Genomic DNA, 16,112 nt, shown 5'->3' with positions numbered 1-16,112 from the left:
GAGCCTTTCAGCTCTATTTCACAGCTCAAACTGTTTTGGAGACTTATACCTATACTTATGGTGTGAAGGGCGGTTCTTAGAGGTTGAGACCCCCCCCCCCCCCTGTTGACCCCCCCTCCCCCTATTACCTCCACCCCCACCGCACTGTTGCCCCCCATCAGCCCCCGGTGCACCCCCCACCCACTGACGAAGCCAACCGCTCGCCGGTCGTTGGAGAGCATTTCGCCCGACGTTAGTCGGTTATGTTTTTTAAAGCAGAAAAGCAAGTTTGTTCTTGACTTGAATTTTGACTTCTTTCTGTTGGAGCATTTACCTCCATTTTTGATTGTTGACTTCTGTTTTCTAACAGTTCACTTTAACAGTAGCTTCGTTTGTAATGTATAGTAATAAGGAACTGCTGGTAATGTTCAAGGTGAAGAGGTCATTTTGAGATTTTTTGTTCCTATATAAGTCACCCCTAATTATCTAAACTACACCGCACACCCACCCCCCCCACACACACACACACCACCTATCTCCCCCCCCACCGCCCCCGCACCCCCCCCCCCCCCCACATCTTACCCCTCACCTACGCCTACCCCCTCCCTTCACCTAGCTACCCACACCTACCCCCCCAACTACCCCAGCACTACCCACCTCCCCAACCTATCTACCCGCCCACCCCACCTAGCTCCCCCGCACCTAAAATATTGTCGGCATTTTTAAAATACTCTAATGTGGTTTGTTGGGCTACTTTTGTTTTTTTTCTTTTTTGATGTTCTGATTTTGGTAAGGTTAGGTTAGAGATTATAATGCACGACGATTCGAGTCGTTTCCGGTATTCTACCGGCTAATTTTTTTTGTTTCGTCGTCTGACGCTCTTTTTCGTTTTACATTTGTTCACACAGCAAAGCTGAAAAAGTCAAATTTTCTGAATTACTTCTTCCTCTCACTCTCTTTAGCGAAAGTTTTTTGCGTGATTAGATTTTGATGACCTTTTGACTTACCTCACTCAATAAAATGACTTTTGCATTTTAAAACTTAAGTTTAATTTGATTTTGTTTAAGGTCAAAGGAACTCATTTGTGCAGTAAAGGTCCCTAATAAGAAGCTTCTGCGGGAAGAGTTTTAACAATCTTTTTTAATTTATCGCTGAATAATTTTTACTTAGCTTTTTTTAGCGGAGTCGATTTTTTTTCAATTTAGATCTGTCTCTGTTTCTATCTCTATTATATGGCACGCAGGTCTATTCTTTCGCAGCTCTTCCGGCAATCTGCCGGCTATGTTTTAGTTTCTTGACATGTCTCAAACCTATCAGCTTCCTAAGCAGATGATTTGTTCGCAGGTGCTATGCAGCTCATGTTTTCTTCTGGAAATGAAAATTTCGACCTATCCGTTGTCATCTCTTTGAATGAGTTAAATGCCGTCGGAATGTAGCTAAGTTTGATATTTTTTATGTTCGTCCAAATATGCTTGACTTTCCATTGAACATTAGACAGGGAGAGAGAGAGAGAGAGAGAGAAAACAGGTGACAAATTTAAGATTTCGTGACAGCTTTCTTTTAACAGCTAAACTTTGATGAAGTTTGTCAACTTTACCTTGGAGTAAACTAATTTAACTGATCGGAAAGCTTTTTGCCCGGCTATCGTCATTTCAAATTTGGAATTTCGTTTTTCATTTCAATTAAATATTAACAATTTGCTTACCTCAAAGACGCAAATTGCAAGATGCTTTGGTTTCTTCCATATACTTTATAGAGCGCAAAAAAGCTTCAACGCGGGATCAGCCATGATATATGCCACAAACATCAACGCACAGTAATAAAAATTCAAAATAATTCAACTTAATACTCACATTAAATTTTTCTTTTCTTAGAAATGCATCTGTTTGGCCATTCTGTAATCACCATTTTTGCAAAAAATCAAATTTGATCGTCAAATAGTTCTACGCTGAATCATGTTCAAATACCACAAAGCATAATGTTTCATCATTTCTGGTGCTTTTAATTCTCCTTAATAACATCGAGTTTTGGCATAGTTTGCTCACGATGCATAATTTTATATATGTATCTCTCTTTCAATTAGTACCAAGTAGGATTTGACTACCTATGAATTTTTGATAATACCTAATGGTTACTTGCCAAATACCTCATCAGAAAAAGGTTGTCTGAAAATGTGATTTTTAGGTTTGTTCAATAATGTTTGTTTACACTAATGTTTCATGAGAAATTTTGTACTCTGGATTGCTAGAAAGAAACTTTTTAATTTGTAAATGTAATTGTACTCTATTAAAAATTAATTGAATTTTCCCTTTTTAGGTTAATTTGCTTTTGCCAATTTAGAGCCATTGTTAGCTGACGTTATTTTTAAGCTGAATAGCCTTGAGTTAAAAAGCTGAATAATTTATTGTTTTAGATTCTAACTGAAACTGCACACCGATGTCGAACACTTTTTATTTTTCGCTCTTAGATCTTTTTATTTCAATCCGGATGTGCGTCAACGGCGGTTATTTTCCGGCATTTTGCCGGCTATGTTTGGAGTTGTTGGTTAGATTTCCTTTTTTGACAGTTGATTTTGACAGTTGATTTGACAGAAGACAGTTGACAGTACTTTTGCAATTCATAATTTTGTTTTATGTAGGTATATTGGTAATCCTATATATTAAACGCGTGAGCTCTCAATTTGGACAAAATTTTGCATGTTGAAGGGGCCTCTCGAAGCGCATTTTTAAGAGCCGCCTTGAGCAGCATGGTTAAGTGAACAAATTGAGAGAGCTCAATGACCTAAAAGGCTCAAAGTAGATGGGTGAGAACTGAACCTGGTACAAAAGACTGTTAGTAAGGTGCAATTACCACGAGGCTAAGAGGTCCTGAAAGTATGCTCGCCAAGAGGAAAGATTTACTGTCCTGGGTACTAAGTGTTTTTTAATTGCTCCGGAACTAAGTTTGAAGTTCTTATTGTAAACGTGTGTTCTCTGCATTGTTTTAGCCGTACAGATTCTGCGCTATTCTAGAATACTCTTAGCTTTCGACTAAGTTTTTCACGCTTTACTTTTTGAGTTTTGCGTGATCTCAAATGCTCTCAATCTGAAATATGTTTATTGATACGCTAAAAGCGATCGTAGGAAACGGTGGTATGTAATCTTTACAGCGCAGTTGGTAAGATGGTTGACTGCTAATCTGAGGTCGAGGTTTCGAACCCGTGTCGGGTACTCTTCTTTTTGTAGACATAAAAATTTCTAATCAACATTATTCCGCCTGTTGTTCGAGAGGACTTCTTGCGACGCTGATTCGTTTTATTTTCCTGTGTGGGTTCGAAAGAAAAATGCTAAACCTATATGTTAAACGCGTGAGCTCTAAATTTGGACATTTTTGCATGTTTAGGGGGCCCCTCGAATCGCTCGCGTTTAAGAACCGCTTTAAGCAGCATGGTTAAGCAAACATATTGAGAGAATTCAATGAACTAAAAGGCTCTAAGTAGATGGGTGAGAACCGCACCTGGGACAAAAGACTGTTGGTCAATTGCAGTTAACACGGGGCTAAGAGGGCTTAAAAGTATGCTCGCCAAGAGGGAAGATTTACTGTCCTGGGTTCTACGCGTTTTTTAATTGCTCCCCAACTAAGTTTTGAGCTCTTATTTTAAACGTTTTTCTGCAAAGTTTTAGCCGTACAGATTCTGCGCTATTCTAGAACACTCTTCGCTGTCAACTAAGTTTTTCACGCTTTTTTGATGTTTGCGTAATCTCAGATGCTCTCAATCTGAAATAGCAATTTTATGGATATGGGTAACAGAAAAACACTTCAAACTTCAGATTAGCAGTCTTTTATCTTACGAACTGCGCTATAACCACAGTTTCTCACAATCGCTTTTATCATTCAAATAAACGTGAGAAACTGTGATTTGTAGTGTTTATAGCGCAGTTTTAGCGGAAGTTAAAAGACTGCTAATCTGAGTTTTTCTGTTACCATTATCTATAAAATTGCTATGAAACTAAGTTTTGAGTAGTTTTAGTTGTTTTGTCTTATCTTCCTTTTTTATAGTAAATATCAGTCGCAATTGAGCACAATGGTCAACGTAACATGTTTTAGGGCCCTTAGTCATGCAACCTAGCGTAATAGATGCGTTTTGAGACGCGCTTTATCATCCTTTTTAAGCTCCTAATATGCAGATATTGCGCTGATTAAGCTTTCGGCATAGCAAAAACATGCAAGTCACAAACGCCATTATCCAGAAATTTGCTGTAGAATGAGCAAAAGACAAGTGCAATGCACATAAATAGCTTAAGTTGTGAGACCAATAGCTGTTACACGAGGGGCATGGGTTCGAGCCCGAGTTGGTGCGAAACAGAAACCTTTATTTCTTTTAAACCTTCTATTCGTGTTAATGATTTTCTGGTTATAATTTTGCGGGCCTGCTAGTGCAACCTTAAACGCGCAAACTTTTACTATTTCAAGTTTTTTAAAAACTTCATTTCTTTCAAGATTGATGTTTTTTGTTTTAAGATTTATGTTTTCAGGTCCTTCTAAGCTCGTGTGTTTGTCTTTGGAAGTGATATTCCTCGAGAAGCACCAGAGCTTGTAGAGATGGCATCGTTTGGTCACAATAGTTTTTTGAGGGTAAATTTGATTTCTGCTCGTTGAAAAAAAATCTGGGGTAAAACAAAACTTCAGCTATTAACTGTTTGTTATTTTAAAACTTTCCCAGTCCGGGCCTTGTGGGTGAGAGCCACAAATCCTAACCGCTAGAACAACTGGGACTTGACAAGTAAACTGTTACAGTGTTCTATTACTAGTTTTCTTTGATTTTAAGCCGATGAAAGTGTATTGTATACCGTAGCTCTTCATGCAGTTTTTGTTGGAAGCAGGTATATTGTACCAAGAAGATCAGACGCCTGATTTCCTTGTATTGCAAGTGTACGCGAATTGTCGAATTGTAGATGGATAGGATCAACGCTCTTATTTCTTGTTGCTATATTAAGAGTTTGGGTGAAAGCGCTGTTACTGCGTAAAATGAAATGAGCAGCGAGAAAGTTTTATTAACGTCATTTTCTTAACCTCGTAGGCATTATATCGCATAGATAATGTATGTTCATTTCCTTTTGCCTTGATGAAGTTACGAACAAGTGGCTTTATCGCTACTGACTTATTGAATTCGTTCTCTGAAATTATTGTATTGTCAGCTTTAAAGGCACTCAACAGTTAAATGTTGTTCTAGGCGTCGTGGCATTTGGATTCCTTCTGCTCGACAACTTTGGTCCTCATCCAATATCAGTGGCTGGAAACAACGCAAATGTGTCGTCATTCAAGACGTCTGTTCCTCATGAGCCTTTTTCAACCAGACAACAGGTGCTGATCGAAATTTATGTACTTTACTTTTTGAATTGCAGATAGAAATGGATCTATTTTTTGGTCGAGTTCTCCATTAAAAAAAATCGTCCTATAGTAGTTTGAAAAAGTGTTACAATTGAGCAAACTGTTCCTTTTCCAAATTTTCCTCCAAAAAATTAGCTATTATTTTTGTCTTTTCAACCATTTAACTTTGCATCCTCATAAATTCGTGAAGCCCGGGGCATTAAGTTGGCGTGCAGCTATCTTAGAGGTTTCCAGGTCTGTAAGATGCAGCGCTACAATGCTGCTTGGAATTCGGAGAAGAAATTCAAGGTGTAGGGTGCAATCTTTGCAGTCTCGTTAACCGTCTTTTAGAGTGTCTTTTAGCAACTCTGCAGCCGAGATAATCCAGAATGCGTATTTAATGTTTCAGGCGTGTCAATTGGGCTCAGAGGTGATTGTGAAAGTGTTCACTGATTATGATATCAGTCAGATGACTATTCTGAGGACAACGTTGACTAAATTGTACATTAAAGCATCCACTAAAGGATCTATTGTTCATCATTACTCGCAGCTCTTTGCCAGACTTATCAGGTTTGTTCAAGTCCTCATACAGCAAGAGTTTTCAGTTTTATGAAATTAAATTGAAACGGCACACTGTGATCACGATTATATGTCAGGGGAGCCTCTAATTTACGACTCGAGGAGGAGTTTTTATTTTCTGTTTTTAACTCGGCGACAACTATTGGAGGAGTGTCTTCCTTTCTGTTGTTCAGTATTTTTTGGAGTGAAATTGGTACGGGGCGTAAAATATTTTTAAAAAGTTGGTTTCCTTACTGTTCAAATTTAAAGAGCGGAATGCAAAAAGAGCGATCTTGGTTCATACCTCTATTATAGAGACACTCAGCAATTTAGGCATGTAAAAGTTTTTTCTCTGGCGGAGAATTTTTTTAATTTCAGCTCTTCAAAAGTTTTTTTTGGTTTCATCTCTTTTTGGCTTGAAGGGCTAAGCTCAATTTTACGACCAGTTCCTTCAAAGTTTTTTTGCTACGACCCCGCGATGCAAAGCGCATGGGCCTAAGCCTAATCTAGCTACAATCAAAAAAGACAAGACTCGCTTGTCGTTCGAGGGCAATTCTTTCGATGGCAAGGGATTGTTTTCCCGATTTGAATGAATGCATACTGCTTGCACGGACTACTAGTTTTCAATTAATTACAGTTTTATTTGCAAAAAAATTTTTGTAAAGAAATATAACCATAAGTTGACAAAAAATTTCAAATTTTGTCATTTCTTAGATTTTTCTTTTTTCTCCCAAATAGGAGACCATATTAATACTATTGACAATCAACTTTTTTACGTGCGGCCTGCTTATTATTGAGCTTAGTACGGCTTGCTTAATATTGTGTCAGCGATTTGATAATATCAATCACATGGTAGTTTTGTGTGGTTATTTCTTCTGAGCAGGTTAAGTGTGTTCTCCCAGTTTTAATTTGAACTTTGTTGCATGGGCTTGGACTTAATCTAGCTGCAATAAAAAAAGGCACAGCCTCATCGCTTGTCTTTCGAGGGCAATTTTTTCGATGGCAGTTGGTTGTTTTTCAGATCTGATTGGACGCATATTGCTTGCACGGACTACTAGTCTTCATTTAATTACAGTTTTATTTGCAAAAGAAAACATTTTTTGTTAAGAAATATAAACGAAAGCTGACAAAAATTTCAGTTTTTGTCATTTCTTAGATTTCTATATTTTCTCCAAATTAGGAGAACACATTAATACTATTAACAATCAACTTTTTTACGTAATCTTTAGTCAGATGACTATTCTGAGGACAACGTTGACTAAATTGTACATTAAAGCATCCACTAAAGGATCTATTGTTCATCATTACTCGCAGCTCTTTGCCAGACTTATCAGGTTTGTTCAAGTCCTCATACAGCAAGAGTTTTCAGTTTTATGAAATTAAATTGAAACGGCACACTGTGATCACGATTATATGTCAGGGGAGCCTCTAATTTACGACTCGAGGAGGAGTTTTTATTTTCTGTTTTTAACTCGGCGACAACTATTGGAGGAGTGTCTTCCTTTCTGTTGTTCAGTATTTTTTGGAGTGAAATTGGTACGGGGCGTAAAATATTTTTAAAAAGTTGGTTTCATTACTGTTCAAATTTAAAGAGCGGAATGCAAAAAGAGCGATCTTGGTTCATACCTCTATTATAGAGACACTCAGCAATTTAGGCATGTAAAAGTTTTTTCTCTGGCGGAGAATTTTTTTAATTTCAGCTCTTCAAAAGTTTTTTTTGGTTTCATCTCTTTTTGGCTTGAAGGGCTAAGCTCAATTTTACGACCAGTTCCTTCAAAGTTTTTTGCTACGACCCCGCGATGCAAAGCGCATGGGCCTAAGCCTAATCTAGCTACAATCAAAAAAGACAAGACTCGCTTGTCGTTCGAGGGCAATTCTTTCGATGGCAAGGGATTGTTTTCCCGATTTGAATGAATGCATACTGCTTGCACGGACTACTAGTTTTCAATTAATTACAGTTTTATTTGCAAAAAAATTTTTGTAAAGAAATATAACCATAAGTTGACAAAAAATTTCAAATTTTGTCATTTCTTAGATTTTTCTTTTTTCTCCCAAATAGGAGACCATATTAATACTATTGACAATCAACTTTTTTACGTGCGGCCTGCTTATTATTGAGCTTAGTACGGCTTGCTTAATATTGTGTCAGCGATTTGATAATATCAATCACATGGTAGTTTTGTGTGGTTATTTCTTCTGAGCAGGTTAAGTGTGTTCTCCCAGTTTTAATTTGAACTTTGTTGCATGGGCTTGGACTTAATCTAGCTGCAATAAAAAAAGGCACAGCCTCATCGCTTGTCTTTCGAGGGCAATTTTTTCGATGGCAGTTGGTTGTTTTTCAGATCTGATTGGACGCATATTGCTTGCACGGACTACTAGTCTTCATTTAATTACAGTTTTATTTGCAAAAGAAAACATTTTTTGTTAAGAAATATAAACGAAAGCTGACAAAAATTTCAGTTTTTGTCATTTCTTAGATTTCTATTTTTTCTCCAAATTAGGAGAACACATTAATACTATTAACAATCAACTTTTTTACGTGCGGCCTGCTTAGTATTGAGCTTAGTACGGCTTGCTTAATATAGTGTCAGCGATTTGATACTATCAATCACATGGCAGTTTTGTGTGGTTATTTCTGAGCCGGTTAATGTGTTTTCCCAGTTTTAATCTGAATTTTGTTGCAATTGTGCATCGTTCATTATTTGAGACACCGTTGTTTGAAATATCTATTCCTTTTGTGCCGATACAATTTTTGAGCCGTTTCTGGATTTTTTAGTTGATCTCGAACATGAAGCAATTATTGTAAACATGTCTCTAGAATAGTCCATTTATGGCTAGCGGTTTTCAAGACTGGCTATTCGTTCTCAACGTATTTTGATGATTTTTTTGAGTTTTTGTGTTTGTTGTACTTTAAGTGGTCTTATCGTTTCATCTCATTATTAACAGGTCTCGCAGGTTGCTTATATGAATTTTTTTAATCGAATTAATTGTGTAGCAGTTATATTAATCCTGTTGGTCGTTTTCAGTGCAATTTTTTGCTTTATCGATTTGTCGTCTCACCCATTTAAATTTTTTTCCTCAGAAACGGGATAAAGATGTAGCGCCCAGTGAGCATTAAGTTCTCTTAGAGTTTTTCAGTTCTTTACTCTACAAGTATATGATTCACGGATATTGTTTTGAAGACTTATACTTATGTTGTGATGCGTGGTTCTTAGAAATTGATCCCACATCCACCCCGTGCCACACATCAGGCCTCCCCCAATCCCCACCCCTGCACATCGTTCAGGCCGTAAGGGCCCCGTGCAGCCAAATGTCCCCCTCCCACCGTTGCCCCCCCCACTGCTGCACCACAACCCCCGCTGCGGTGCAGACCCCCCCCCCTCCCCCAGCTGCGGTGCACCCCCCCCCCCCCCACCGCTGCGCTCAACCCCACGCCCCTTCAATTAAGCTGAAGCTAGGCTCACTAATCTGTGGCTAGCTACTGACGAAGCCAAGCGCTCGCTGGTTGTTTGAGAGCAGTTCGCCCGATGTTAGCCGGTTATGTTTACTGTTTTATCACATAATCTCATAAATGGCAGTTGTCGGTTGCTAATTCATAGTAAATTTATTAGGGACTTAAGTTCAATTCAAGCTTACGCTCAATTCACTTAAGTTTCCAAGCTACATCCCAAAGTTAATATGCCCCCGCCTGTCGTTCGAGAGCAATTCATCCGACGTTTGTCGGATTATGTTTTTAGGTTTTAAATAATTGTCTCGGGTTTTTTTTGGCTTGAAGGGCTAAGCCCAATTTTACGACCAGTTCCTTCAAAGTTTTTTGCTACGACCACGCGATGCAAAGCGCATGGGCCTAAGCCTAATCTAGCTACAATCAAAAAAGACAAGACTCGCTTGTCGTTTGAGGGCAATTCTTTTGATGGCAAGGGATTGTTTTCCCGATTTGAATGAATGCATACTGCTTGCACGGACTACTAGTTTTCAATTAATTACAGTTTTATTTGCAAAAAAATTTTTGTAAAGAAATATAACCATAAGTTGACAAAAAATTTCAAATTTTGTCATTTCTTAGATTTTTCTTTTTTTCTCCCAAATAGGAGACCATATTAATACTATTAACAATCAACTTTTTTACGTGCGGCCTGCTTATTATTGAGCTTAGTACGGCTTGCTTAATATTGTGTCAGCGATTTGATAATATCAATCACATGGTAGTTTTGTGTGGTTATTTCTTCTGAGCAGGTTAAGTTTGTTCTCCCAGTTTTAATTTGAACTTTGTTGCATGGGCTTGGACTTAATCTAGCTGCAATAAAAAAAGGCACAGCCTCATCGCTTGTCTTTCGAGGGCAATTTTTTCGATGGCAGTTGGTTGTTTTTCAGATCTGATTGGACGCATCTTGCTTGCACGGACTACTAGTCTTCATTTAATTACAGTTTTATTTGCAAAAGAAAACATTTTTTGTTAAGAAATATAAACGAAAGTTGACAAAAATTTCAGTTTTTGTCATTTATTAGATTTCTCTATTTTCTCCAAATTAGGAGAACACATTAATACTATTGACAATCAACTTTTTTACGTGCGGCCTGCTTAGTATTGAGCTTAGTACGGCTTGCTTAATATAGTGTCAGCGATTTGATACTATCAATCACATGGCAGTTTTGTGTGGTTATTTCTTCTGAGCCGGTTAATGTGTTTTCCCAGTTTTAATCTGAATTTTGTTGCAATTGTGCATCGTTCATTATTTGAGACACCGTTGTTTGAAATATCTATTCCTTTTGTGCATATACAACTTTTGAGCCGTTTCTGGATTTTTAAGTTGCTCTCGAACATGAAGCAATTATTGTAAACATGTCTCTAGAATAGACCATTTATGGCTAGCGGTTTTCAAGACTGGCTATTTGTTCTCAACGTATTTTGATGATTTTTTTGAGTTTTTGTGTTTGTTGTACTTTAAGTGGTCTTATCGTTTCATCTCATTATTAACAGGTCTCGCAGGTTGCTTATATGAATTTTTTTAATCGAATTAATTGTGTAGCAGTTATATTAATCCTGTTGGTCGTTTTCAGTGCAATTTTTTGCTTTATCGATTTGTCGTCTCGCCCATTTAAATTTTTTTCCTCAGAAACGGGATAAAGATGTAGCGCCCAGTGAGCATTAAGTTCTCTTAGAGTTTTTCAGTTCTTTACTCTACAAGTATATGATTCACGGATATTGTTTTGAAGACTTATACTTATGTTGTGAAGGGCGGTTCTTAGAAATTGATCCCACATCCACCCCGCGCCACACATCAGGCCTCCCCCAATCCCCACCCCTGCACATCGTTCAGGCCGTGAGGGCCCCGTGCAGCCAAATATCCCCCTCCCACCGATGCCCCCCCACTGTTGCACCACAACCCCCGCTGCGGTGCACACCCCCGCTGCGCTCAACCCCACGCCCCTTCAATTAAGCTGAAGCTAGCCTCACTAATCCATGGCTAGCTACTGACGAAGCCAAGCGCTCGCTGGTCATTTGAGAGCAACTCGCCCGATGCTAGGCGGTTATGTTTATTGTTTTATCACATAATCTCATAAATGACAGTTATCGGTTGCTAATTCATAGTAAATCTATTAGGGACTTAAGTTCAATTCAAGCTTAAGCTCAATTCACTTAAGTTTCCAAGCTACATCCCAAAATTAATATGCCCCCGCCTGTCGTTCGAGAGCAATTCATCCGACGTTAGTCGGATTATGTTTTTTAGGTTTTAAATAATTGTCTCGGGTTTGTTTCCTGGGGTCTCTGCTGGCCATATTTTTTTCCTTTATCTCGCTATCATTAATGTTTAAATTGGTATCAAACCTCGAAAGATTGTTTGGTTTGGGTTACAGTGGCGTTTGGTTTAGAATTGCGCCAGTGACAGCGTTCACAAAAATTACAGAGTTGACTAAATGGTTTGATTATCTGCCAAAACTGCCTGCTTCTGTTGTGAGAGACATTCTTCATGGTATCAGACCTCTGATAAAACTGCACTCGGTTGTGAGGAGAGAATTGATTGGGGTGTTGAAACAAGCACATAGAAATACAACAGAACATACAAGGTACAAGATTTTTTTAAAACATCCAGTACGATCTTAATGTTAAATACAGCTAATGGTACATTAATGCAAAAAAGCAATAATTTTATTTCGAACCGTAAGCTATATGTTTAATTGTCATGTATGAATTTCCTGATAATATTCATACATGATAAAACATTATTACAAGCATAGTTAGTTTATCTGCTATATTTATGTATTGCCAATAAAAGCAGTTCTCTTTAAATCTCTTTATTTTCATAAATCGGATTGGCTACAAAATTCATGTTTTGCTAATGAAGACAAATCTCTTTGTAAATCTGATTGGTTACTTGAAATGTTTAAAAATTTATTGAACCTACCATAAAATGAGTAGAGACGATTGTTGATAGAAAGTAGATGTAAAGAAAGAGAAAGTTGAATTGCAGAATTGTTTTGTATGGAATTTAGACTATTATCTGGTGTGTTTGACAAGATTTGTATATCAATGTTTTTGATAGGTATTTTGTTGTCAATTTTCAGTATAATTTTTGTTACAGGATTGACATGAATTCTAGATAATTAATCGGCGCATTAGCTTTCCCTGGTGTGTGTCCTAACAGAAAGTGAACAGAAAGTACATAGTCAATTGCATTCCATATATTTGTTGGCGGTCTTTTTGCTGGGAAGAATCGGCTGATACTCTTACTGTCTGTTAATATAATTATTGGGTTTGAGGTAACTCCCCAAATATAGTGTTCGAAAGCTTCGAATGAAAAATAAACGCCTAACAATTTCTTTCACAAAAATTGAATGCTTTAGATGAGCCGGCGAGAATAAATGTAATCCTAATGCCACTGGTGCATATGCTTTTTTCGTTTGGATTTAGAGAGTGGTCGTGATAGTCTTCAATGAGCAATATATAACCTGCGGAATAATAACTTGCATCACTGACTATTATGAATTGGCATTCTGGTTTGGCCATTTTTAAAGATAAATTGCATGCTTCCTTCAAGCTGTTCTTCAAAATTTCAAGGCTGTTTTGGTGTTCTTGAGTTGTTATCAAATCATTTTCTTTTCTCAACAGTTTAAAAAATGGTTGGAGTTTCACAGATAAGTTGGGAATAAATTTGGCAAAATATTGCATAAATCCAATTATTCTGCGCACTAGTTTCAATGTTTTAGGCATTCGAACTGCTTTCAAAAATTGTTCATTTTTTGATTGGAGCGATCCCATGTTCATTTATAGTGTCCCAGGAAAATTTTCGAATACCAAATGCACACTTATCCATTGAAAGTTTAAATACCAGTGTTTCAATGCAAACAAAAATGTGATACAAGTTTTGTATTAAGGAATCCCCGATTATTAACACCACTGCTTAGGTCATCAAAGGAAACGAATCAATGATTGTTGGCAACACATGATTGTAAATGCTTACTTACATCAGCTGAATGCAGTTGGTGATCTACTAAGTCCTTGTTCCAGTTGTTTAAATGCAAATGTTCGGCCACCAAAATTGAATGGAAGTAGTTGTATGCTCAGCTCGTCTCAGCCATTTGCATGGAGAAATCTGCTTATAACAATGTTTTATCATATATGATTATTATCTGGAAATTCATATATGACATTAATTTGTATAGACGATGAGAGCTCTCAATCGAGGCATATTTTTCCGTCGAATTGATTTGACGTCCTTTTGAGAAATCGTTCGACTTGATTTTTAGTTACTCTCAAGACAATGTTTGTAGCAATTATTTCAGTTCAGTGGGTCTGATTTCATTATTTTATTTACGGCCAATTTTTTGTATTGAACGAGGAAGTTTTGTCTTGAGAAATAGTTAAACTTGAGTGTACTATGTTGCTGGTCAATTCAGTTATGAACTCCAATTATGGACTCTAACTATTGCAGTTATAGACTCCCATTTCATGTCGTTTGAGAGCAATTCATTCGTCTGACCGTAGCTGGTTGTTTGGCTGGTAAGCCCCCGATTTTACTGGTAACTTAAGATTAATCTGGTATACGAACTTAATTTCAATTGCTTTAGATGTATATATGGCAATTTTTTCCTCTACGTTGATTTTCTTTTTCACTTTGCTTCCGTTGATTTTTCACTCGAAGTCGACTTTTGGTTTTATTTTGATCTATTTCAATCGCATTTTTATGCGTCTGACTGCCATTCGTCACACTAATTAGCGGCATTTAACGGCTAAAAGTTATGTGAAGTTACGGAACTCCCTGGTCGATAGTAAAATTAGCCCGTTACTGCTCTGCAATTCAAGTCCTTTAGCACTAAGAAAGTCAAATTTTAGTCTCCAACCTCCCCTGTTAAGTTAAATGGGGATAGCGTCTGTTAAATAGGGATAGTCTGAAGTTTGTCAAAGTTGCCCAAACTTCACTCGGTTGTTTTTTTTTTGTAGAGATTAGACGCTTCAATTGACAAGTGGACCGCCACAAGGGTTCACGAACTGCATTTTATGATAGTTTAGATTCAATATTCTTTTTTTAGTTGAGATTTAAATCATGTAAATCCATTTCAGGTAGTGATTAATTGCTCTTGAAGGAAGTTGATAGCAATTATTGTAATCATTGTAATCTTTTTTATGCACATTTTGTGCTTGACCATTTTGCGCTTTTCTTCTAAAACATTCTTTGACTTCTCAAGTAAATTTTTCACGCTTTCGTTCTTCATTTTTGAGTGATCTCTATTGCTCTCACTCCGAAGTAAAGCTTGTTGCTGAAATAAAGTCGGTTAGAGCATAGCAAAAGTAAGGGCCTGATAGCCGAGTGGTCAGTGCATCTTGTTATGAATGGGGAGGTCAGTGGTTCCAATCACGGCGGTGTCAAATGTTTTTCTACCCGCCTGTCGTTCGAGAGCAATTCTTCCGACATAAGTGGGTTCTGTATTTGCCTTCACATTTTCTGTGTTCATATCACTAAGATGCGAAATGGGAGCCAATTGTAGTTCTTAAAGTAGCAACTAAAATATTGGAGTAACGATGTTCTTTCCAAGTAGAAGTCTCCATTTTTGCGACAATTGATTAGAATCGTTTTTTAATTGCCCTTGAACGAAGTTTTAAATAAAAAATTGTAAACGTGTAGGTCATTTTAATTGTCGCTTTCATCTTCTCGCTCGGCTATGATAGTGGGGTTTTTTTGCGGCTCGGAGAGGAGAGTTTTTTAAATCAATTTTATTGAATTTCGAAGCAGGAAAAGAAATGCGTTAAAATTTGGAGTGGTTTGGTTTGTGTGCTGAACAAATGAGCAAGCGGCTTTTTAAAACCGATCGGCTTTCACTTCTTTTTTGTTTAGAGATTTAGGAGAGCGAATAATTTGAGAGGTCGCTTATTACATAGAGAGTTTTTAGATACGAAGTTACTACAGTTCTGTTGGTATAAAACCTTTTTTTTCGTTGGAAATTTTACAAAATTTTTTTGCTTTTTTGCAGTTTTTCATTTTTCCTATAATGCTAGACATCTTTCTTTGCCTTATATGAATAGCCTATTGTTGGCAACACATGATTGTAAATGCTTACTTACACATGATCTGAATACATTTGGTGATCTACTAAGTCCTTGTTCCAGTTGTTTAAATGCAAATGTTCGGCTACCAAAATTGAATGCAAGTAGTTGTATGCTCAGCTCGTCAGCCGTTTGCATGGAGAAAAATGCTTGTAACAATGTTTTATCATGTATGAATATTATCAGGAAATTCATATTTTTTTCCGTCTGATCGATTTGACGTCCTTTTGAGAACTCGTTCGACTTGGTTTTCAGTTACTCTCAAGACAAAGTTTGTAGCAATTATTTCAGTTCAGTGTGTCTGATTTCATGTTTTTCTTTGTGGCCAATTTTTTGTATGGAACGAGGAATTTTTGTCTTGAGAAATAGATAAACTTAAAACTTGAGTGTACTATGTTGCTGATGAATTCAGCGCCTTAATAGTTTGTAAGTATGCGATTCACTGAAACTACTGAGGAGATGTAAGTTTAAGGTGTGAAAAGCAATTATAGACTCTCACTCCAATTATGACTCCAATTATAGACTCTCACTATTGCAGTTATAGGCTGCCATTCCATGTCGACCCCAATTCTTTCTCGACTGTCGTTTGAGAGCATTTCATTCGTCTGACCGTAGCTGGTTGTTTGGCTGGTAAGCCACCGGTTTTAATGAAAACCAATTGTTTTAAAATATGTGCTTACTA

The 16,112-nt window shown here is 37.3% G+C and overlaps 1 protein-coding gene across 1 annotated transcript in view; it reads left to right on the top strand.

Annotated features, from left to right (window-relative positions):
- Positions 1 to 16,112, top strand: part of LOC142351062 (uncharacterized) — a 161,382-nt gene that overhangs the window by 51,299 nt on the left and 93,971 nt on the right. The window contains exons 7-9 of the mRNA XM_075403140.1: positions 5,192 to 5,322; positions 5,738 to 5,898; positions 11,761 to 11,955. Of these exons, the coding sequence (XP_075259255.1) occupies positions 5,192 to 5,322; positions 5,738 to 5,898; positions 11,761 to 11,955 (487 nt within the window). The remainder of the gene's footprint in view (positions 1 to 5,191; positions 5,323 to 5,737; positions 5,899 to 11,760; positions 11,956 to 16,112) is intronic.

Source organism: Convolutriloba macropyga, chromosome 12 (genome assembly GCF_964194025.1).
Source record: "Convolutriloba macropyga chromosome 12, txConMacr16.3, whole genome shotgun sequence".
Classification (NCBI taxonomy): domain Eukaryota; kingdom Metazoa; phylum Xenacoelomorpha; order Acoela; family Convolutidae; genus Convolutriloba; species Convolutriloba macropyga.
Note: the sequence above shows the minus strand (reverse complement) of the source record. Positions and strands in the feature narration are given on the sequence as shown.